The 24,459-nt window shown below is 43.2% G+C and overlaps 2 protein-coding genes across 2 annotated transcripts; both read left to right on the top strand.

Moving 5' to 3' along the window:
• Window positions 1-1,545: 1,545 nt before the first annotated feature.
• On the top strand, window positions 1,546-5,607 carry LOC140191424 (interferon a3-like). Its single transcript, XM_072248838.1, has 4 exons — window positions 1,546-2,007; window positions 2,148-2,237; window positions 4,187-4,426; window positions 4,527-5,607. The coding sequence occupies exons 1-4, from the start codon at window positions 1,876-1,878 to the stop codon at window positions 4,623-4,625; spliced, it is 561 nt and encodes a 186-aa protein (XP_072104939.1). The 5' UTR covers window positions 1,546-1,875; the 3' UTR covers window positions 4,626-5,607.
• Window positions 5,608-18,148: 12,541 nt separating this feature from the next.
• Window positions 18,149-23,728, top strand: LOC140191532 (interferon alpha-G-like). The gene is made up of 4 exons (XM_072248980.1): window positions 18,149-18,280; window positions 18,408-18,497; window positions 23,304-23,543; window positions 23,630-23,728. The coding sequence occupies exons 1-4, from the start codon at window positions 18,149-18,151 to the stop codon at window positions 23,726-23,728; spliced, it is 561 nt and encodes a 186-aa protein (XP_072105081.1).
• Window positions 23,729-24,459: the final 731 nt, after the last annotated feature.

Here is a 24,459-nt window from a genome sequence, read left to right as displayed (position 1 = left end):
GCCTAGGGAGAAAGAAAGGAAGAGGGGAGCCCAGAGGATGGGCAAGGAGTTATAGTGAGTGGGACACAGGGAGAAAAAAGAGAGAAAAAATAATAAATAAATAAATAAATAAACAAACAAACAGACAAATAAATAGACAAATAAATAAGGGATGGGGTACGAAGGGGAGGTGGGGCATTAGCGGAAGTTTGAGAAGTCAATGTTCATGCCATCAGGTTGGAGGCTACCGAGACGGAATATAAGGTGTTGTTCCTCCAACTTGAGTGTGGCTTCATCTTTACAGTAGAGGAGGCCGTGGATAGACATGTCAGAATGGGAATGGGGACGGAATATAAGGTGTTGTTCCTCCAACCTGAGTGTGGCTTCATCTTCTTCCAGCCTAAGTGTGGCCCATCCCTTATTTATTTATTTTCTCTCTTGTACTGTTAAAAGCATTCTTCTTCTTGCACCATAATGTAGATCGGCAGAATTCGGATGTGCAGGAATGTAAGAATCTGTAGGGAGCAGTGGACCAATGCACCACGGGCACCTTCCTCCACCACCATCATCGAAAATATCTACCTGAGGTATTGGTTCAAGAAGGCAGCATGAATCGTACAAGGTTCCCACCATCTAGACCATGACATCTTTCTACACCTACTATCCAGGAAGAGGTACGTAAGCTTGAAGTCCCACGCGACTAGGTTCAAGAACAGTTACATCCCTTCAACTATTTCCTTCTTGAATCAGCCTGCACAACCATAATCACTCCAGATTATTAACACTATAACATTAATCATGTTGCAATAAAATGAACATTTTTTCCTAATTTTATTCGTCCTTGTAAAAACTCTGTATAATTTATGTTTGGTTAAGTTATTATTTTGTGAATACAGCTAATATGGCGTTGTGCGCCTACGATGCAGCGGTAAATATGCCTTTCATTGCGCCGCTGCATACACATACTTAGCATATGACAATAACGAGACTTTGGCCGTGACCCAAGTTGTTTACAAACGCGCCCACTTTCGGAAGTGACGAACAGTCACGTCACCGGATACTTTCGGTTTTGGTGAAGATACCGGCGGAGCGGCAGGAAAGCAAAGAGATCGGGATAGGGTTCGTCTTCCGATCCAGAGTGGAAGAGGCTTAATTTCAAATAAAGAAAACAGAGATGTTGTCTGCGAAAAGAAACACGTACAACAGAAACTTTCTCTGCTTAGAGAACACAGTCACTGACACGTGTATCCGCGCAGAGAGTCGCCACCGATCGCTATGACCCGGGCTCTCGGCACTGACCACCCTGCAATGTGGCTTCGTCGGAGTTGGGGGTGAGTGCAAAAGGAGATTTTAACAAAAGCTGTCTGTGGATCCGAAGATCAGCTCTGAAAGGCGCAGGGTTATTGTCACCGTGATAAAATGCAGCCCCCACCAATGCACGGCAACTGTCACGTCCGCAAAACCATTCTCGACCCCTGATAAACCTGACCCTCCCTTCACAACCCCTTTGACCCTCCGATCTGAAATCATGAACAGCCTGGGCGCTGCTTGTTCTCTCCGGTGGCGGATTTTCCCGTCGTTGTTGCGGGACTCTCCCGCTTTCAGATTCCTTACTTCAGAGCGAAGTTCGCTCTCTCCCGACGCGTTCCCAAATATCCCGCACTCATTTCACTTTTCGAATGTCACCCATTTTCGGATTTTAACATATAAAATCCGGCAGTATGGCAGAGAGAGCTCAGAGCACGATCCCCAGACACAGGACTCGGCAGCACCGGCGTCCGCTCCCGGATCACAAGCCGCGGCGTTTCTATATCCCGAGTTCCAGTCGGCGAACAAGACCGGTTTTCGGAGCTGATTCTAGTCTCAGATCGGTGCTTTATTCTGAGTCGGGTGAAGATGGCATTGGGCCGTGTTTGGAGAGTTTGCAGTGTGTGGCTGTTTTTGACCGTGACCCTGGCCCTGGGTTGTGAGAGGCTGCGGTTACTGCAAGTTCTCAACACAGACACTCTGGGCAAACTGGATGAAATGGTGAGTTGAACCTGCTCCCAGAGACGGGTCCTGACAGTCCCGGGTGTTCGTTGTTAACAATCAGGTGATTACAAATAGTCTGTTCTCCCGGTGTTTCTGTGTGTGGGGATTGTCAGTAACGTTGATATCTTCTGTCTCAGGGTGGCCGCCTCCCTCAACAGTGTGTGACTGAGAGGCTGTCGTTGAAAACCAAGCCCCTAGACCTGGTGAAACTTTCGGCGGAGATTCATGTGAGTAAACTCTGGATTTTATAATCATTCGAGATATTCTTGCAGAGTAATGTTGAGAATCGTATCTGAACTTTATGCAGAGAACAAAGCTAAGACATAATGTCGATATTTTCTCTCCAAGTCGCTCTCTTCGTTTGTCGTTGTTGCTGATTCTAAGGAAACTATTCACAATTAATATATCTCACTTCAGTTATCACACTTCAGTCATGTATTGGGACCTCTGCGGTGAGCCGTAAAGTGTTGGGTTTCTTGCTTTTTCGAGCACCGGTATTTACTCATTGTAGTCTTAACCAGGGTCGTTAAACCCTTGTGCTTTCTGTTTAATCTTGTCAAATTAATTGTGACTGTCATGGGTTTCCATCATTCTATGATATTTTAAAGCGGACATTTAGCACTGATTGTAGGGTTCTATTTGTACTCCTATGTATCGCCTCTTGTTTCGTTTCCACATGGCAGTCTGCCATTCTTCTGCACCTGGGCTCAGTCATTGCCATCGCTCACCATGACAACTTCATTCACTTTTCCTCTGGTCCGTTCACTGGTAGTTCACTCTCTGTACCTAACACCCACTGATCATCTCACTTGCTCTATTCCCACTAAACTTGTCAACATGTATGAACTTCTATTTTCTACTCTCGCTCCCCATCTCACACTCTCTCGTTACCTCAACTCCCCATTGAATTTATCACTTCTGTTAATCTGGAAATCCTTTCATCCGTATATCATTACACAAAATGTGTTCACTGTAGGTGATTGCACCATCTACTCTGCTCTAACGATTTGACACCCGATTGTAACATTTCCCCTGCAATCTAGTTACATTACTCGTTATGTTAACATTCGATTGGGATCAAGGACAAAAAGGCTCGGGGGAATCTGAAAAAGGTATACTAAATTATGAGTGCCTTAGCTGGTACAGAGGGCAATAAAATGTCCCTACAAGAAATGTCTCTATAAAGAGATGACATAAATTTAAGGGGGGGGGGTGGAAATATGAAGGTTGGCCTGGATATAAGGAAAATAAAACTATTTAAGCTACCCCCCCCCCCGTCCATTTTGCAGTTTAAATGTCTGAGTGTGGGGTGGAGGGCGAATGTCTTACAGTATTTAATAAGTGTATATGTGCGCTCTTCAATTGCCAAGACTACTCAGTCGATATTGATAAATGGAATTTCCTTAGTGTGTGTAATTTGATGAGTGAAATGGGCTGAGAATACGGTAAGGATTGGTTTTGTGACTCTGTGACTCTGTGACGTGCCTCTAGTCAAGTTCTGAAGTGTAGAAGATGCCTATGCTCAATTCACTTTTTAGAGCATGCGATGGCCTTCACGCCAGATACCACAAGATACCTGACACACGGAACCTCTGCCAATGTTACAAGTCTCAACTTTTTAGTTCGCAATGCCCCAAACTATTTCACCTATGTTCCTTTTCCATAGGCCTACATAATTATCATACAAACATTCAAGCTGTTGTCTCTATAAGATACTGTTGAATCTTTTAAACGAACTATTCAGAAGACTCTTACCACTTATCTTCCATGAAAATACATCCATGAGATTGCAGATATCTATCAACTTTCCCCCTCACCACCTCTGGCTAAGGAGAGCAGCCGGAACTCCTGTAGTTTCCCAAAGTAACTGACACACTGAACATTTATAATAACCATTCTTGATAATCGGCCCCACATTCTGTCCTTCACCCGGGGACTGACTAGCCTGACTTGTAGTTCATTCACTATTTAAACTTTGAATACCAATTGCAGCTCACGTCTCAGAGTGACTTTAGGTTCATAGAAATCAGTAGTCGTCCATCTGGGTGCAGATTGATTTATGCCGCTTATTGTTTGTACTTTGCCCTATTCTATTCAGACGCATGGCATTCTACTCTAATTCTAAACGTTCGTGAGACCAGGCCCCTTCTAATGTCACCATGTGTGTTTTGCACAGGCGCAGGAAAGGATCTGGATTGTCCATCAGACCCTGCATCACCTCCGCAGGATCTACAGTTTGAACCTGAGCTCAGTCACGTGGGTCCAGAGCTCAGTGGAACACTTCAGGCTTCTCTTGGATCGGCAGCTCAAAGAGCTGGATGTCTGTGTCCGGAAACCAGGCTCAGAGTCCAAACCAAGGAAGAATGCCGCAATTCTTAAGTACTTTCGGAAATTGAGAAAGTTTCTGAAAAAGAAGGTGAGTTGATATGAAAACGTGTGATTGCCAACACATTTCTTCAGTCCCTCTATATGTCTTCATTATCTAATGCATTGATCTGTCATTTTCACTTCTTCAGGGATTCAGTGAATGTGCCTGGGAGATAACCCGCGCTGAGACCAGGCCTCATTTGCAACAACTCTTTCTCATTATGGCAAAAATTAACAAAAATATGTGAAGATTCTGCAGAGACAACCACATAGGCGACTGAGATTAATGGCTATTAACTTAAAGTGCGCTTTATTTATGGAAAAAGAAAAAAAAGACGAATGCCGGAAATTTGAGCGAAAACAGAAGTTGACGGAAATATTACGCGTGGAGAGGAAAACTGGGTTAATAATTTCGGTCAGCAAAAAAGTTACATCATGAATCCCTATCAACAGCAGAACATTTTCAGTATTTTCTGACTTTACAATATATTGTGTTGTTACATTGCTGCGATTTTAACTTGGCAAGTAAGGGAGAACAGAAGATGCCTAGATCTTTATTCATATGCCAGTGTTGACTTAATTTATTGATATTGATCTTTGTATGACTATCCTGGATTGAGATGTCAATTTGGTGAATGATCCTGAATCCGTTCCCGTTTTAAAGACAGGCAGATCCTTCAGTGTAAAATGTAATTACTGGAGAAGATGGTGGTGCTTAGCTCCTCACTCTCACCGTCTCTTATCGTTGGCATTATGTTAGCTACAACACTAAAGTGAGATGGATAATCATTCATTTTCCACAATGTCATGTCGAAGACATGATGCGATTTTTACCCAGCTTCCTTTAGTGTTAGCAATTTCAGTTAGCGAGTTGTAGGGCGCTCCTCCTATCCGAGGCTAAACTGTTTATTGCCATTCGATTTTCTGCAAATTCTCCCTGCATTTGTTGCTCTTGCAATAGGTGTACGATCATTAATTTCTAAGCCTGCATGACGCTCTGGTGGGTGATGGACTTCTAGGACCATTAATCTTGAATTTATCCCGAACGGACAGTAATCAACATGTACTTGTTATCTCAGTACAGGGTAGTCTTAAGATAATTTTATATTAATTTATTTATATTTATTGTGGATTTTAATGTGCAATTGTGGCTCATTAACTTTGTTAATTTATTGCTATTCCGAGATAAGCAATGCAAATATTTTTTCTAAATTAAAAACTTTTTGTAAAGATGTGGATGTTAAGTATTTTCAATATTATACAATGCTGGAGGTATACTATATGTATGATCTTCCTCAAGGAATATAACATTTGAAGTTTCTTCGCCTTCGTTTTTACAATGCCACTCTCGGTAGACAGAGGAAATGCATGCCTTTTGAAATGAATTTCCTCATTTTTTAATTCCATGGAATATGCACGGATTTAATCTTTATTTCATCCTCACATTCTCCAATTGAATAACAAGTGTTGAAACTGCAGTCCGGATGCAATGAGACTTGACAATTTAAAAGCAGAAGCCACTTGCAATAGTACCGAGAGGGAAGACAAGGTGCTATTCTAGTTGACATTAGACCTCACTATGGCAGTGGTGGTGGTCGTTAGCACGACCGGGAATGGGGTTGAGAATTTTAGCTGTTTAAGTCTCCAGTATCTGCAGTTTTATTTGCTAATTTGCCATCACGGCTACTTTCGGGAGTGACGAACGCGTCACTTGCCCCGTTCACTCTCTCTTCGGGTGAAGTTGCCACGTGGTCGCCTTCCAGAGGAAAACGGAGCTGGTTTCATTCTCGGAGCAATGGTAAGAAAGGAAAGGGATCTAGTTCGGGGTCGGGATTGCTTTCCGACTCGGAGTCGAAGCGGTTTAAATGCAAAGAAAAACAAGGGGATGAGTATCCGCAGAAAGAGAGTCGCCAAGGGCCGCTGTGATTCAGGCACTGACCACCCTGTGTTGCGGCTTCAGCTCAGGTGAGTGCGAAGGGCGGATTCAACAACATCGATCTGCGCATGCGAAGGTCGGCGCTGCAAGGCGCAACCCAGATAAAAATCCTTCCCCCACCAGTGAATGGACACAGTTACTTCCCCCCCCCACCCCACCCACCCACCTTTTCTCCTGCCAAAACTTGACTCTCCATCCACGATCCCTTGGACCCCCGTTCTGAACCGGAGACGGAGAGTTGATTGCTCTCTCCAGTGGCGGATTTTCCCGTCGCTGCTGCGGAACTCTCCCGCTTTCAGATTCCTTACTTCAGAGTTCTCTCCCGAAACGCTCCCAAATATCCCGTGGTCGTTTAACTTTCCGAATGTCACCAATTTTCGGATTTTAACATATAAAATCCGGCAGCATGGCAGAGGGAGCTCACAACACGATCCCCAGACACAGGTCTCGGCAGCACCGGCGTCCGCTCCCGGATCACAAGCCGCGGCATTTCCTTGTCCAGAGTACCAGACGACAATGAGGACCCGTTTTCGGAGTTGATTCTGGTCTCAGGTCCTTTAGTACATCATACTTAAAGATATAGGAGCAGAATTAAGCCGATCGGCTATCGAGTTTAGTCCGCCATTCGATCATGGCTGATATTTGATTTTCCCTCTCAAGCACATTCTCATGTCTTCTGCCCACTAACTTTGACGCCCTTGCTAATTAAGCATCTATCAACATGCACTTTAAATATAACCCATGATTTGGCTTCTGTAGAAGTCTGTGGGAATGAATCTCAAAGATTTACACCTACAGGCTTAAGAAATTCTACATAAACCCTGCTCTAAAGGGACGTCCTTCTATTCTGTAGGTGTGCCTTCAGTTCCCTAGACACCCCTACGATAGGATATATTCTGTCCACATCCACTCTACCTAGGCCTTTCAATATTGAGCAGGTTTCAATTAAAATACTCCCGCTTTTTCCTAAATTCCAGCGAGTACAGACCAAGAGCCATCAAACACCCCTCATACGTTAGTCCTTTCGTTCCCGGATCATCCTCGCAAGCCTTCTCTGAACGCACCCCTATACCAGCGCATCCTTTCTTAGATATGGGACCAGAAAATGTTCACAATACTCAACTATAGTGTGACCAATGCCTTATAAATCTTCAGCGTCACGTGTTTGCTTTATACTCTTGAACCCTCGAAATGTACTTGCTTTCCTTACGACAAACTCAACCTGCAAGTTAACCTTTAGGGAACCTGACACTGGGCATCACAAGACTCCTTTCAATTCTGATTTCAGAATTTGCCCCCTTTAGAAAATAGCCTTTATTCCTTCTACCAAGGTGTACTACCATACACTACACTTCACTGCGTTCCATCTACCACGTCTTTGCTTATTCGGCTATGTCTAAGTCCTTCTGCAGCCTCGCTTCTTCCTCAGCATTACCTGCCCCTCCACTCATCTTTGTGTCACCCACAAACATGTCCTCAAAGTCATCGATTCTATCATCCAGATCATTAACGTATAATGTGAAAATTAGCAGACCCGTTAGCAACCTTGCGGACCATCACTCGTCACCGGCAGTCAACCAATAGACAATAGACAATAGTTGCAGGAGTAGGCTATTCGGCCCTTCGAGCCAGCACCGCCATTCACTGTGATCGTGGCTGATCATCCACAATCAGTATCCAGTTCCTGCCTTATCCCCATAACCTTTGATTCCGCTATCTTTAAGAGCTCTATCCATCTCTTTCTTGAAAGCATCCAGAGACTTGGCCTCCACAGCCTTCTGGGGCAGAGCATTCCATATATCCACCACTCTCTGGGTGAAAAAGTTTTTCCTGAACTCCGTTCTAAATGGCCTACCCCTTATTCTTAAACTGTGGTCTCTGGTTCTGGACTCACCCATCAGCGGGAACATGCTTCCTGCCTCCAGCGTGTCCAATCCCTTAATAATCTTATATGTTTCAATAAGATCCCCTCTCAGCCTTCTAAATTCCAGAGTATACAAGCCCATTCGCTCCAATCTTTCAACATATGACAGTCCCGCCATCCCGGGAATTAACTTGTGAACCTACGCTGCACGCCCTCAACAGCAAGAATGTCCTTCCTCAAATTTGGAGACCAAAACTGCACATAGTACTCCAGGTGTGGTCTCACCAGGGCACTGTACAGCTGCAGAAGGACCTCTTTGCTCTTGTACGCAATTCCCCTTGTTATGAAGGCCTGCTTGCCATTAGCTTTCTTCACTGCCTGCTGTACTTGCATGCTTGCTTTCAGTGACTGATGTACAAGAACACCTAGATCTCGTTGTGCTTCCCCTTTTCCTAACTTGAATCCATTTAGATAATAATCTGCCTTCCCGTTCTTACCAGCAAAGTGGATAACCTCACATTTATCCACATTAAACTGCATCTGCCATGCATCTGCCCACTCACCCAGCCTGTCCAAATCACCCTGCATTCTCATAACATCCTCCTCACATTTCACACTGCCACCCAGCTTTGTGTCACCGGGAAATTTGCTAATGTTACTTTTAATTCCCTCATCTAAATCATTAATATATATTGTAAACAGCTGCGGTCCCAGCACGGAACCCTGCAGCATCCCACTGGTCACCGCCTGCCATTCCGAAAGGGACCCGTTAATCGCTACTGTTTGTTTTCTGTCAGCCAGCCAATTTTCAATCCATGTCAGTACTCTTCCCCCAATACCATCTGCCCTAATTTTGCCCACTAATCTCCTATGTGGGATTTTATCAAAGGCTTTCTGAAAGTCCAGGTACACTACATCCACTGGCTCTCCCTTGTCCATTTTCATAGTTACATCCTCAAAAAATTCCAGAAGATTAGTCAAGCACGATTTCTCCTTCGTAAATCCATGCTGACTCGGACCAATCCTGTTACTACTATCCAGATGTGTCGTAATTTCATCTTTTATAATTGACTCCAGCATCTTTCCTACCACCGACGTCAGGCTAACCGATCTATAATTCCCTGTTTTCTCTCTTCCTCCCTTCTTGAAGAGAGGGAAAACATTAGCCACCCTCCAATCCACAGGAACTGATCCTGAATCTATAGAACATTGGAAAATGATTACCAATGCGTCCACAATTTCTAAAGCCACCTCCTTAAGTACCCTGGGACGCAGACCATCAGGTCTCGGGGACTTATCAGCCTTCAGACCCAACAGCCTATCCAACACCACTTCCTGCCTAATACAAATTTCCTTCAATTCATCCATTACCCTAGGTCCTTTGGCCACTATTACATCTGGGAGATTGTTTGCGTCTTCTCTAGTGAAGACAGATCCAAAGTACCTATTCAACTCGTCTGCCATTTTCTTGTTCCCCATAATAAATTCACCCGCTTCTGCCTTCAAGGGCTCAAGTTTGGTCTTAACTATTTTTTTCCTTTTCACATACCTAAAGAACCAGTAAAGGCTTCCTTTAATCCAACTATTTGACTTTTGCCAGTCAGCCAATCTTAGAACATAGAACATTGAATAGTACAGCACAGTAACAGGCCATTCGGCCCACAATATTATTCTGAAGCAGCTAGAAAGCAAATGAAAAACACCTAAACACTAATCCTTCCTACCTGCACAGTGGCGATATCCCTTCATCACCCTGACATCCATGTGCTTACCCAACCATCTGTTAAAAGCTTCTCATGCATTTTCCTCTACCACCACACAGAGAGCATATTTCAGGCATCCATAACTTTCTGAGTTAAAAAACCTACCCCTCATATCCCCCTTGAGCCTACTCCCTCTCACTTTCATACCATAAGGAAACCGTGCTGCCTTCGGCTTATTATATTGTGTGGTCCAAGTACATCTTAACCTTATCGTTAATAATAGAAACTAACATTTTGCCTACCACTGAAGTCAGGCTATTTGGCCTATAATTTCCTGTCTTTTGCCTTCCTCCCTTCTTAAAGATGGAGTGACATTTGCAATTTTCCAGTCCTCTGAAAGCATTCCTGACTCCAGTAATTGTTGAAAGATCACTTCTAGTGTCCCACAATCTCTTCAACTACTCAAATAATGTCACAACCAGTGTCCACCACATATGATTGAATGATATAATCTACACTAAGGAACTGACGGCAGGTTACAAGGATTCCGTCTCCAAAGGGCTCATGGGGGATCTTGACAGAGGTGTACCAAATTCTGGGTGGCACAATTGGCATGGATAGCAATAAAATTTTTCCCAAAGCAAATTACACAGATTTATGTCAAAAAGTAAAAGGTGTGGATGGGATATAAGGAAAATGAAACTATGTTCTGCAAGTGTATAGTTGGAATTTTGAACACACTGAGAGGGTGGCAGAGGAAGAATCGCTCAGAACATTTAAGAAGTATCTATACGAGCTCTTCAGTTGCCACGGCGACTGACCAGCTATCAGTAAGTGGGGTTTCTTTCGGTGGCATCTTGTTGGGTAGGATGAACCAAGAAGACTTCAGGGCCTGTTTCTGTGATGTAGTGGCCCCATGGCCCAACGATTCTGTGACTTGCATTTTCTCAAGTTCTGAAGTGTAGAAGATGTCACTGTTCTATTGCTTTTTTTAAAAAAATATGCGATGGCCATTGTACATTGGATACCACAAATTACTGACATAGGGAGTCTGGGCTCACGTTGCAAGGCTCTGCTTTTCAGTTCCTATTCCCTGAATCACCTGTACCCCATTTCACTAACCACTTCACCTAAGAGTTGTAAAAGAGCGCCTGAAGGCTTTGTGTGTCAATGCAAGGAGCATTTGTAATAAGGTGGATGAATTGAAAGTGCAGATTGTTATTAATGATTATGACATAGTTGGGATCACAGAGACATGGCTCCAGGGTGACCAAGGATGGGAGCTCAACGTTCAGGGATATTCAATATTCAGGAGGGATAGACATGAAAGAAAAGGAGGTGGGGTGGCGTTGCTGGTTAAAGATGAGATTAACGCGATAGAAAGGAAGGACATAAGCCGGGAAGATGTGGAATCGATATAGGTAGAGCTGCATAACACTAAGGGGCAGAAAACGCTGGTGGGAGTTGTGTACAGGCCACCTAACAGTAGTAGTGAGGTTGGAGATGGTATTAAACAGGAAATTAGAAATGTGTGCAATAAAGGAACAGCAGTTATAATGGGTGACTTCAATCTACATGTAGATTGGGTGAACCAAATTGGTAAAGGTGCTGAGGAAGAGGATTTCTTGGAATGTATGCGGGATGGTTTTTTGAACCAACATGTTGAGGAACCAACTAGAGAGTAGGCTATTCTAGACTGGGTTTAGAGCAATGAGGAAGGGTTAATTAGCAATCTTGTCATGAGAGGCCCCTTGGGTAAGAGTGACCATAATATGGTGGAATTCTTCATTAAGATGGAGAGTGACATAGTTAATTCAGAAACAAAGGTTCTGAACTTAAAAAGAGGTAACTTTGAAGGTATGAGACGTGAATTAGCTAAGATAGACTGGCAAATGACACTTAAAGGATTGACGGTGGATATGCAATGGCAAGCATTTAAAGATTGCATGGATGAACTACAACAATTGTTCATCCCAGTTTGGCAAAAGAATAAATCAAGGAAGGTAGTGCACCTGTGGCTGACAAGAGAAATTAGGGATAGTATCAATGCCAAAGAAGAAGCATACAAATTAGCCAGAAAAAGTGGCTCACCTGAGGACTGGGAGAAATTCAGAGTTCATCAGAGAAGGACAAAGGGCTTAATTAGGAAGGGGAAAAAAGATTATGAGAGAAAACTGGCAGGGAACATAAAAACTGACTGTAAAAGCTTTTATAGGTATGTAAAAAGGAAAAGACTGGTAAAGACAAATGTAGGTCCCCTACAGACAGAAACAGGTGAATTGATTATGAGGAGCAAGGACATGGCAGACCAATTGAATAATTACTTTGGTTCTGTCTTCACTAAGGAGGACATAAATAATCTTCCAGAAATAGTAGGGGACAGAGGGTCCAGTGAGAAGGAGGAACTGAGCGAAATACATGTTAGTAGGGAAGTGGTGTTAGGTAAAATGAAGGGATTAAAGGTGGATAAATCCCTAGGGCCAGATGGTCTGCATCCCAGAGTGCTTAAGGAAGTAACCCAAGAAATAGTGGATGCATTAGTGATAATTTTTCAAAACTCGTTAGATTCTGGACTAGTTCCTGAGGATTGGAGGGTGGCTAATGTAACCCCACTTTTTAAAAAAGGAGGGAGAGAGAAACCGGGGAATTATAGACCGGTTAGCCTAACGTCGGTGGTGGGGAAACTGCTGGAGTCAGTTATCAAAGATGTGATAACAGCACATTTGGAAAGCGGTGAAATCATCGGACAAAGTCAGCATGGATTTGTGAAGGGAAAATCATGTCTGACGAATCTCATAGAAGTTTTTGAGGATGTAACTAGTAGAGTGGATAGGGGAGAACCAGTGGATGTGGTATATTTGGATTTTCAAAAGGCTTTTGACAAGGTCCCACACAGGAGATTAGTGTGCAAACTTAAAGCACATGGTATTGGGGGTAAGGTATTGATGTGGATAGAGAATTGGTTAGCAGACAGGAAGCAAAGAGTGGGAATAAACGGGACCTTTTCAGAATGGCAGGCAGTGACTAGTGGGGTACTGCAAGGCTCAGTGCTGGGACCCCAGTTGTTTACAATATATATTAATGACTTGGATGAGGGAATTAAATGCAGCATCTCCAAGTTTGCGGATGACACGAAGCTGGGTGGCAGTGTTAGCTGTGAGGAGGATGCTAAGAGGATGCAGGGTGACTTGGATAGGTTGGGTGAGTAGGCACATTCATGGCAGATGCAATTTAATGTGGATAAATGTGAAGTTATCCACTTTGGTGGCAAAAATAGGGAAACAGATTATTATCTGAATGGTGGCCGATTAGGAAAAGGGGAGGTGCAACGAGACCTAGGTGTCATTATACACCAGTCATTGAAAGTGGGCATGCAGGTACAGCAGGCGGTGAAAAAGGCGAATGGTATGCTGGCATTTATAGCGAGAGGATTCCAGCACAGGAGCAGGGAGGTACTACTGCAGTTGTACAAGGCCTTGGTGAGACCACACCTGGAGTATTGTGTGCAGTTTTGGTCCCCTAATCTGAGGAAAGACATCCTTGCCATAGAGGGAGTACAAAGAAGGTTCACCAGATTGATTCCTGGGATGGCAGGACTTTCATATGAAGCAAGACTGGATGAACTAGGCTTGTACTCGTTGGAATTTAGAAGATTGAAGGGGGATCTGATTGAAACGTATAAAATCCTAAAGGGATTGGACAGGCTAGATGCAGGAAGATTGTTCCCAATGTTGGGGAAGTCCAGAACGAGGGGTCACAGTTTGAGGATAAGGGGGAAGCCTTTTAGGACTGAGATTAGGATAAACTTCTTCACACAGAGAGTGGAGAATGTGTGGAATTCTCTGCCACAGGAAACAGTTGAGGCCAGTTCATTGGCTATATTTAAGAGGGAGTTAGATATGGCCCTTGTGGCTACGGGGATCAGGGGGTATGGAGGGAAGGCTGGTGCAGGGTTCTGAGTTGGATGATCAGCCATGATCATAATAAATGGCGGTACAGGCTCGAAGGGCCGAATGGTCTACTCCTGCACCTACTTTCTATGTTTCTATGTTTCTAAACTCTATTCCCTTGTGCCAACATAGTTGATAAATAATTGTTTATGCTGCTCTCTTTGTAAGTTACTGCTGATTCTTTTAAACATTCCGTTCAGATCAGACATTTTTTTCCACCTACCTGCTTGATTTCCCCTTCATGAGATGACATATGTCTATAAAATCTCCCCCTCGCCACCCCTAGCTAAAGCAGAACAGCCCTCGTTCCCCGAATCTCTCCATGTAACTGATGTCCTGCAGCATTGATACTATTCTTCATAGTAGGTCCCACATTCTGTCGAGTCCTGTCTTCTGTCCTTCACCTGATGCCTTACTTACAGCTATTTGCTCACACCCTGTTTATAGCTTGAGTACCAATTGCAGATCACATAGCTCTGAACTTCTTTCAGATCACAGAAGTTGGATGTCTTTCTTCTGGGTGCTGATTGCTTGATACGGATGTTTAATACGCTATTCTATTCAGCTACATAGCATTCTAATTTAGTTCTAAAGCTTATTAGCATCAGATCCTATCTAATGTCACCATGTGTGTTTTGCACAGCCGCAGGAAAGGATCTGCATTGTCCATCAGACCCTGCATCACCTCCGCAGGATCTACAGTTTGAACCTGAACTCAGTCACGTGGGTCCAGAGCTCAGTGGAACACCTCAGGCATCTCTTGGATCGGCAGCTCAAAGAGCTGGATGTCTGTGTCCGGAAACCAGGCTCAGAGTCCAAACCAAGGAAGAATGCGGCAATTCTTAAATACTTTCATGTACTGAGAGAGTTTCTGAAACAGAAGGTGAATTAACATGTGATCACCAGCACATTATTTCAAACACTTGATATTGGTTTATTATATAACGTATTTCATTTTCTCTCTTTCAGAGATTCACTGCCTGTGCCTGGGAAATAACCCACGCTGAGACCAGAGCACATCTACAACAGCACCTTCTCATTATGGCAAAAATCAGCAGAGATCAGTGAAGATTTTGCAGAGACAACCACATCAGGGACTGAGATTGATGGTTATTGTTATTTATGTCAAAGGATTACAGAGAAAAATATTTCAAATGCTGAAAATTTGGTGCAGAATTTGTGTGGCAATGCGCGTGGAGAGGAAAACTGGGTTGATATCTACGGTCTAAAAATTAACACACGAATCCTCATCAAGCTGAAGTTCTGTTGTATTGTTGCGATTTTCACTTGGCCATGTAACGGGAACATAGAAAGTATGGATCTTTATCCTTCTTTCAGTGATTCGGTTTCTGTCCTCTCTTTTATGACAGCATTGCAATGCAACCTTCCATTTTCAGTGAAGGCTCCTTACTCTCACCACCTCTCGGCATTTTTTTTTTGTTATCCTTGCTCTATGTCAGTTCCAGCTGAATGGTGATCTGGGTAACAATTTATTTCCTACAATTTTGTTGAATATATGGTATGTTGCGCTTTTTATTCAGGGCAGCACGCACAAAATTTAGGGCACAACTTCAGGATTGAAGGACGTCCATTTAGAACAGAGATGCAGAGAAATTACTTTAGTTGGAGGGTGGTAAATCTGTGGAATTTGTTGCCATGAGCGGCTGTGGAGGCCAAGTCAATGGGTGTATTTAAGGCAGAGATAGGCTCTTGATTGGTCAGGGCATCAAAGTGTATGGGGAGAAGGCAGGGGAGTGGGGATGACTGGAAGAATTGGATCAGCCCATGATTGAATGGCGGAGCCGAATGGCCTACTTCTGCTCCTATAGCTTATGGTCTAAAATGCTGGAGGAATGCAGCAGGTCAGGCAGCATCTATGGAAATGAATAAGCAATCAATGTTCCGGGCTGTGACCCTTCATGGAATGGAAGGGGGGAAGATGCCAGAAAAAGAATGTCGGGGGAGAATCTCTCGTGTATTCGATTTTTGTCCAACTTGCTTTAGTGTGAACATTTTGAGCTAGGGTGTTATCGGGTTTATTCCACTTGAAAAAAAGGCCATATGTTTAAGCGTCATTCATTTCCTGCAAATTCTTCCTCCATTGTCGCTGCTACAATTGGGAATGTCCGAAACTACACTGAGCTTTCTCAGGTACTGGGTTTGCAGAGCTCGTTTTATCGAGTTCATCCCGAACCCACAGTAATGAATATATCCTTGTTCTCCCAGCTAAATTCGCCTTTATTTAATTATATTTATAGTGATTTTTAACCTGTGCGTGTAGTTCAAACGTTGCTTATTTATTGCTATTGAGAGTTAAGCAATGAATAATATTTTTTAAATCAAACAATGAGTATAGATGTATATATTAAGAGCTTTAATATGACATATTCTGGGAGTAATATATATTCTGATCTTCCTCACTAAATATAATATTTCAATCTTCTTCATCTTCCCTGTTATTACTGGTCGCTCAAAGTGAATACACTTTGAAATTAAATGTCTCAATTTTCTATTTCCTGCACCATACACGGACACAATCTCTTCCTTTACATCTTCATATTCCCCAGTTGAATAAAGAAGGGATGAAACTGAAGTAAAGAAGCAACGAGACTCAGAAGTTCAATAATCGAAGCAACATGTAATAGTACCAAGACGGAAGACAGGTGTTGATCTTTTAGTTTATATTGGGCCACAGTATGGCAGTGAAGAAGGTCACTGTTATCATGAACAGGTTGAGAATTAGACATTTCATATTCTAGCAACTAGAGTTTTATTTACTAATGTACAATCACCACCACTTTCGGTAGTGACGAACCCGTCACTTGCCCCGTGACGGTTTCGCTTCGGGTGGAGTTGCTTCTGCCTGGCAAGCGGGGCCAGAGCTTTTCCCGGAACAGCAGCAAGAAAGAAAATGGATCATGCTCGGGATCGCTATCAGGATTCAAAGGTGAAGGTAACTTTATTATCAAAGTACATATATGTCACCACATATAACCCTGAGATTCATTATCTTGCGGGCATTCACAGTAACTGCAAAGAAATACAATAGAATCAGTGAAAAACCGCACATAGCAAAGACGATCAAACAACCAACGTGCAAAATACAACAAGCTATGCAAATGCAAAATAATAATAACAATTAAATAAGTAAAAAGTATCAAGAGCATGAGACAAAAAGGATTTTGTAGATGCTGGAAATCCAGAGTAACACACACACACACAAGGAATAAACAGTCGATGTTTCAGGCCGAGAACCTCCGTTAGCACTCGTGGACTCATTCAGACCCTGATGAAGGGCCTCGGCCCGAAACACCAACTCTTTATAAATGCTGCATGACCTGCTGAATTCCTCCAGTATTTTGTGTGTGTTGATTTGGAGTTCCAGCATCTGCAGAATTTTTCGTGTTTATGATTTGTAGTTTTACTTGCTCATTTACAAACACGTCTAATTGTGGAAGTAACGAAACCCTTTCTTGTCCCGGAAGTTGCGAACGGACCCGAAGACGTTCCCGGGAGTAGCGGCAAGTAAGAAAAGAGATCAGGGTCGGGATCGCCTCTGGCCTCGGTGTCCAAACGGTTGAATTTAAAAGATAAACAGAAATATCTTCTGTAAAGAATACAGTCAACAAAAATATCATTGTTTTTAATCAAAACTATAAAAATTTTCGGCTGTGACCTAGCCTTTCTGCACTGACCACCCTGCGACGTGGTTTTAATGAAGCTTGGTGTTTTAACAGAATCTAAACACAAGAGATTCTACAGATGCTGAACATCTCTCTGTGTGGATTCGAAGATCTGCGCTGAAAGGTGCGGTATTGCTGTAACCCGGATCATTTGTAGCCCCACAGTTGTGCGGACACAGTCACGTTCGCAAACCTACCCTCGTCCCCTGCTAAAGCTGACCCTCCTTCCACAACCCCTTGGACCCCCGAACTGAACGAACGCATGAAGTCCGGAGCCTGGGCACTGCTTGTTCTCTCCGATGGCGGATTTTCCCGTCGTTGCTGCGGGACTCTCCCGCTTTCAGATTCCTTCCTTCGGAGCGGAGGTCGCGCTCTCCCGACGCGTTCCCAAATATCCCGCACTCATTTCACTTTTCGAATGTCACCCATTTTCGGATTTTAACATATAAAATCCGGCAGTATGGCAGAGAGAGCTCAGAGCACGATCCCCAGACACAGGACTCGGCAGCACCGGCGTCCGCTCCCGGATCACAAGCTGCGGCGTTTCTATATCCCGAGTTCCAGTCGGCGAACAAGACTGGTTTTCGGAGCTGATTCTAGTCTCATATCGGTGCTTTATTTTGTGTCGGGTGAAGATGGCATTGGGCCGAGTTTGGAGAGTTTGCAGTGTGTGGCTGTTTTTGACCGTGACCCTGACCCTGGGCTGTGAGAGGCTGCGGTTACTGCAAGTTCTCAACACAGAGACTCTGGGCAAACTGAATGAAATGGTGAGTTGAACCCGCTCCCAGAGACGGGTCCTGACAGTCCCGGGCTGTTCGTTGTTAACAAATAGTCTGTTCTCCCGGTGTTTCTGTGTGGTGGGATTGTCAGTAACGTTGGTATCTTCTGTCTCAGGGTGGCCGCCTCCCCCGACAGTGTGCGACTGAGAGGCTGTCGTTAAAAACCAAGCCTCTGGAGCTGGTGAAACTTTCGGCGGAGGTTCATGTGAGTAAACTCTGGATTTCACTTTAATGTAATTCATTGGAGATATTATGCTAAGTAATGTGAAGGATCGGATCCGAACTTTACCCAGATAATTTGACTATATCAGAATATGAATTCTTTCTCTCCATGTCACACTCATTTTCTGACTCTATCACTCGGACTTTCAGGACCCCATTCACATGGAATAGATCTCATTTCAGTTATCACACTGCTGCCCCCTTTCTCTCTATCCCACTCACGGGTAGCTCCCTCTCTGTATCCAACTCCCTCCCATCATCTAATCTAATCATTTCACATGCTCTGTCACCAATAAACATGTCACCCTGTATCACTTTCGGCTAGCTTTTCCTCTCCCTCCCTGTGTGTTCCTCTCTCTAAATATCCCTCCCGCACCCTACAGTGACATTACGGGTTCTGTTGATCTCAGGAAATGCTTGCATCCTCTCAGATCATCACACTACCGACGTGCTTCATTGGTGGTGGAACCACCGACTTCACTTTAAATGCACTGAAAAATCGTGAGGTTTCTCGTTAAATTATTTTACATTATAGCTGACCCTTTGGTATCGAGGAGATAAAAGCTGAGGGGAGACCTGACACTGGTGTGCCATATCATGCGTGGTTCTATGATTGTAGGCATCTATAAACTTTCCAAATCGAAGAAATGTATATGACCAATGTTACAGATTTAATGCAAGACTTTGGAGTACAGGATGCGATAGCAGGAAAAAAATCCACAATGCATGGATGGAATTTGGAACAAACATCTTAAGACAGAAACTCTCACGATATCTGTTCAAATTTCACGATATACAACCCTGAGATTTGTTTACTTGATGGCATACTCAGAAAATACTCATTAGAAAGAGGTGGCCTAGGGTCAGAAGGTGTTGAACCATTGTGGATAGAGTGTGGAACTGCAAGGGTAAAAAGTCCCTGATGGAACTTCTGTACAGATGCCCAAACAGTAGTAAGGATGTTGCCTCCAAGTTACAATGGAAGATAGAAAATGAAAGCCAAAAGGACAATGTTACAACAGTCTTGGGGGGACTTCAATATACAGGTAGTTTGGGAAAATCAGGTTGGTGTCAGGTTACAGGAGGTAGGATTTCTAGAGTGCCTACAAGATGGTTTTTCAGAGCAGCTCGTGGTTGGGCAGACTAGAGTATCAGTTATTCTGGATAGGGTGTTTTGCAAAGAACCAGAATTGATTAGAGAGCTCGAGGTAAGAGAGCCTATCAGGGAAAGTGATCATAAAATGATAAAATTCACTATCCAGATCTTTCAATGTTCAGTAAGTTTCAATGAGACTCCCCACCCACCTATCCTTTTAAATCCCAGCAAGTACAGGCCCAGAGCCATCAAATACCCCTCATATATTAACCTTTTCATTTCCGGGATCATTTTCATGAACATCCTTTGAACCCTCTCCAATGTCAGCACGTCCTTTCTTAAATAAGGGGCCCAAAACTGCTTATAATATTCCAAGTGAGGCTTCACTAGCACCTTATAAAGCCTCAGCATTACATCTTTGTTTGATATTCTAGTCCTCTCGAAATGCATACTAACATTGCATTTGCCTTCCTCACCACGACTCAACCTGCAAGCTAACCTTTAGGGAATGCTGTACAAAGACTCCCTCATCCCTTTACACCTCTGATATCAGCATTACAGTGGAGTATAGGGAATTACAGAGGCATGAGGGAGCAGTTGGCCAAAATTGATTGGAAAAGAACACTGGCAGGGATGACAGCAGAGCAGCAATGGTTGGAATTTCTGGAAGCAATTTGGAAGGCCCGGGATATATACATCCCAAAAAGGAAGTAGTGTTCTAAAGGAAAGATGACACAACTGTGGCAAAAGAAGTGAAGTCAAAGCCAACATAAAAGCCAAAGAGAGGACATATAATTGAGCAAAGATTGGTGGGAAGTTAGGGGATTGGGAACCTTTAAAAAACTAACAGAAGGGAACTATAAAGTCATTAAGAAGGTAACGATGGAATAAAAAAGTAAGCTGGCCAATAATATTAAAGAAGATATCAAAAGTTTCTTCAGATATATAAAGTGTAAAAGAGAGACAGGAGAGATATCGAACCACTGGAAAACGATGCTGGAGGGATAGTAATGGGGGACAAGGAAATGGCAGATGAACTGAATAAGTATTTTGCATCAGTCTTCACTGTGGAAGACACCAGCATTATGGTGGAAGTTGCAGGTAGCTGGAGGCATTAATTGTGTGAAGTTACCATAACTAGAGAGAAGGTTCTTGGGAAACTGAAAGGTCTGAAGGTGGATAAGTCACCTGGACCTGATGGTGTACACCCCAGAGTTCTGAAAGAGGTGGCTGAAGAGATTGTGGAGGCATTAGTAATGATCTTTCAAGAAACACTAGACTCTCAAATGGTTCTGGAAGACTAGAAATTTGCAAATGTCACTCCACTCTTCAAGAAGGGAGAGAGGCAGAAGAAAGGAAACTACAGGCCAGTTAGTCTGACCTCAGTGCCTGGGAGGATGTTGGAGTTGATTATAAAAGCTAAGGTCTCAGGGTACTTGCCATAATCAGCATGGTTTCCTCAAGGGAAAATCTTGCCTGATAAACCTGTTATAATTTTTTGAAGTAACAAGCAGGATGGACAAAGGAGAATTGGTTGATGTTGTGTACTTGGATTTTCAGAAGGTCTTTAACAAGGTGCCACACATGAGGCTGGCTTAACAAGCTGTGAGCCCATGGTATAGCAGGAAAGATTCTGGCATGGATAACACAGTGACTGATTAGCAGGAGGCAAAGACTGGGAATAAAGGAAGTCTTTTCTGGTTGGCTGCCGGTGACTAGTGGTGTTCCACAGGGGTCTGTGTTGGGACTGATTCTTTTTACATTATATATCAATAATTTAGATGATAGAATTGATGGCCTTATTGCAAAGTTTGCAGGCGATATGAAGGTGGAGGGGCAGGAAGTTTTGAGCAAATAAGGAGGCTGCAGAGGGACTTTGACAGATTAGGAGAGTGGGCAAAGAAATGGCAGATGGAATGCAGTGTCAGAAAGTGTAGTTCATGCACTTTGGTAGAAGAAATGAAAGGGTTGACTCTTTGCTAAATGGGAAGAAAATACAAAAAACTGAGAAGTAAGGAGACTTGGGAGTCCTTGTGCAGGATTCCCTAAAGTTTAATTTGCAGGCTCAGGCAAATATAATGTCAGCATTCATTTCAAGTGGACTTGAATATAAAAGCAAGGATGTAATGCTGAAACATTATAAAGCACTGGTAAGGCCTCATTCGGAATATTGTGAGCAGTTTTGGGCCCCTTTTCTGAGAAAGGATGTGCTGGAACTGGAGAGGGTTCAAAGGAGGTTCACAAAAATGATTTCAGGATTGACTGGCTTGACATATGAAGAGCACCTGATGGCTCTGGTTCTGTATTCACTAGAATTCAGAAGAATGAGGGGTGACCTGATTGAAACCTATCAAATGGTGAAAGGCCCTGATAGAGTGGACATGGAGAGGATGTTTCCTACAGTGGTAGAGTCCAAGACCAGAGGACACAGCATCAGAATAGAGGGACATCCTTTTCGAACAGAGTTGAGGAGGAATTTCTTTAGCCAGAGAGTGGCGAATCTGTGGAATACGGTGCCACGGGCAGCTGTGGAGGCCAGGACTTCATGTATATTTAAGGCAGAGGTTGATAGATTCCTGATTGGTCACGGTATGAAGGAATATGGGGCTGAGAGGAAAAAATGGATCAGACATGATGAAATGGCAGAGCAGACTCGATGGGCCAAATTATGTAATTCTGCTCCTATATCTTATAGTCCTATGGTCTAAATCCAAGAAACATATTAGAATTAATGAAAGACCGCACCCACTGATGTGCAGAAGTTAAAAAACTGTGCTAATACAAAAGGGAGAAAAAAATAACAAATAACCAATAAATATCGAGAGCATGAGATGAATATTCCTTGTAGTGAGTCCATTGGTTTTGGAAACAGTTCGGTGATGGAGCAAGTAAAGTTGAATGAAGTTATCCCCACTGGTTCAAGGACTCAATGGTTAAGGGGTATCTAGATGAGCACTAGAATTGTCAAAACATAAAAAGCTGCCTACTGGGTCAGACTTGGTAAATGGCATTGGTTAAGTTGTTGTTCGATGGGGGTAGGGAGGTTGGGGGAAGCTAAGGGACCTGCTTCTGTAACGCTTTCATTTGTCTCCACTCAAAGTCTGAAGGTTGTAATAGCTGATGCAATATACATTTTTTTAAATATGCAATGGTCAGTGTACATCAGGTTCTTGACATGGCAAACCTTTTGTCATATAGCTAAACTCCCCTTCTTATTTCCTCCTTTCCTGTTCTTCCTTCACCTGTTTTTCATTCCTCTAAGAATTTCAATCTCTTCATGAGATTGGACATGTCTCGAAAATCTCTCCCTCATTGTCTGTGTCTTGAGGAGATCAGCCCAAATTTCTCTGGACTCACTCTGTAACTGAAAGTCCCTGCAGCATTAATGTATTCGTGCAAATCAGTTCCACAACCTGTCAAGGACTCTAGCATTCTCTCCTGCACCTGAGGCCTTACTAATAGGAAATTCTCCTTTCGCTGTTTAAACTATTAACTGTAGGCTGCAGTTGACATGGCTCTGCACTTTGATAAATTCACTGAATTTAGCAGTCCCTTAGTTAAGGTCTGTTTGTTTGAAGTTAATGACTGATTTTGTCTTGTCCTATTCTACTGAGAGTTATAAGCATTCTGTTCTGAATCTCAACTTTACTAGAACCATGGCCCTACTAATGTCACCGTGTGTATTTTGCACAGGCGCAGGAAAGGATCTGGATTGTCCATCAGACCCTGCATCACCTCCGCAGGATCTACAGTTTGAACCTGAGCTCAGTCACGTGGGTCCAGAGCTCAGTGGAACACCTCAGGCATCTCTTGGATCGGCAGCTCAAAGAGCTGGATGTCTGTGTCCGGAAACCAGGCTTAGAGTCCAAACCAAGGAAGAATGCCGCAATTCTTAAGTACTTTCATGTACTGAGAGAGTTTCTGAAACAGAAGGTGAATTAACATGTGATCACCAGCACATTATTTCAAACACTTGATATTGGTTTATTATATAACGTATTTCATTTTCTCTCTTTCAGAGATTCACTGCCTGTGCCTGGGAAATAACCCGCGCTGAGACCAGAGCACATCTACAACAGCTCCTTCTCATTATGGCAAAGATAAATTCAGGACTCTGAAAGCTTTCCTGTTATATGGAGACATGCCATTATTTATTTTTAAAAGTTGTTTTTTGTGTTAATGGTGTCCCAAAATTTTGTAAACTTATTGTTATTTATTGAAGTATATACATTTTATAGTGATTTTTATACTGTTCTTTTTTATGAAGATGAGAGTCTAAATAAATTGTATCCAAAATTACACTGTTTATTTATGTTGGCTGATTTCCCTTACTCAGATGACGGAATTGATGGCTTTGTGGCCAAGTTTGCAGATGACATGAAGGCAAGTAGAGGGGCAGAAAGCTTTGGGGAAGTAGAGAGGCTACAGAAGGACATAGACAGATTACGAGAATGGGCAAAGAAATGGCAGATGGAATACTGTGCAGGGAAGTGTATGTTCATGCACTTTGGTAGAAGAAATGAAAGGGTTGACTATTTTCTAAATGGAGAGAAAATACAAAAATCTGAGGTGCAAAGGGACTTGTGCAGGATTCCCTAAATCTTAATTTGCAGGTGAAGTTGGTAATAAGGAAGGCAAATGCAATGTTAGCATTGATTTCGAGAGGACTAGAGTAGAAAAGCAAGGATGTAATGTTAAGCAACACATATCAAAGTTGCTGGTGAACGCAGCAGGCTAGGCAGCATCTATAGGAAGAGGTACAGTTGACGTTTCGGGCCAAGACCCCTCATCAGGACTAACTGAAAGAAGAGCTAGTAAGAGATTTGAAAGTGGGAGGGGGAGAGGGGAG

This window comes from Mobula birostris, chromosome X (genome assembly GCF_030028105.1).
Source record: "Mobula birostris isolate sMobBir1 chromosome X, sMobBir1.hap1, whole genome shotgun sequence".
Lineage (NCBI taxonomy): Eukaryota > Metazoa > Chordata > Chondrichthyes > Myliobatiformes > Myliobatidae > Mobula > Mobula birostris.
Note: the sequence above shows the minus strand (reverse complement) of the source record. Positions and strands in the feature narration are given on the sequence as shown.

What these genes read in the sequence shown, in the direction of transcription:
- LOC140191424 (XM_072248838.1), top strand. Translation starts at nt 1,876, where the DNA reads ATGGCATTGGGCCGTGTTTGGAGAGTTTGCAGTGTGTGGCTGTTTTTG. An exon ending in TGGGCAAACTGGATGAAATG is followed by an intron (nt 2,008 to 2,147) that starts GTGAGTTGAACC and finishes CTTCTGTCTCAG; the next exon opens with GGTGGCCGCCTCCCTCAACA. An exon ending in AACTTTCGGCGGAGATTCAT is followed by an intron (nt 2,238 to 4,186) that starts GTGAGTAAACTC and finishes TGTTTTGCACAG; the next exon opens with GCGCAGGAAAGGATCTGGAT.
- LOC140191532 (XM_072248980.1), top strand. Translation starts at nt 18,149, where the DNA reads ATGGCATTGGGCCGAGTTTGGAGAGTTTGCAGTGTGTGGCTGTTTTTG. An exon ending in TGGGCAAACTGAATGAAATG is followed by an intron (nt 18,281 to 18,407) that starts GTGAGTTGAACC and finishes CTTCTGTCTCAG; the next exon opens with GGTGGCCGCCTCCCCCGACA. An exon ending in AACTTTCGGCGGAGGTTCAT is followed by an intron (nt 18,498 to 23,303) that starts GTGAGTAAACTC and finishes TATTTTGCACAG; the next exon opens with GCGCAGGAAAGGATCTGGAT.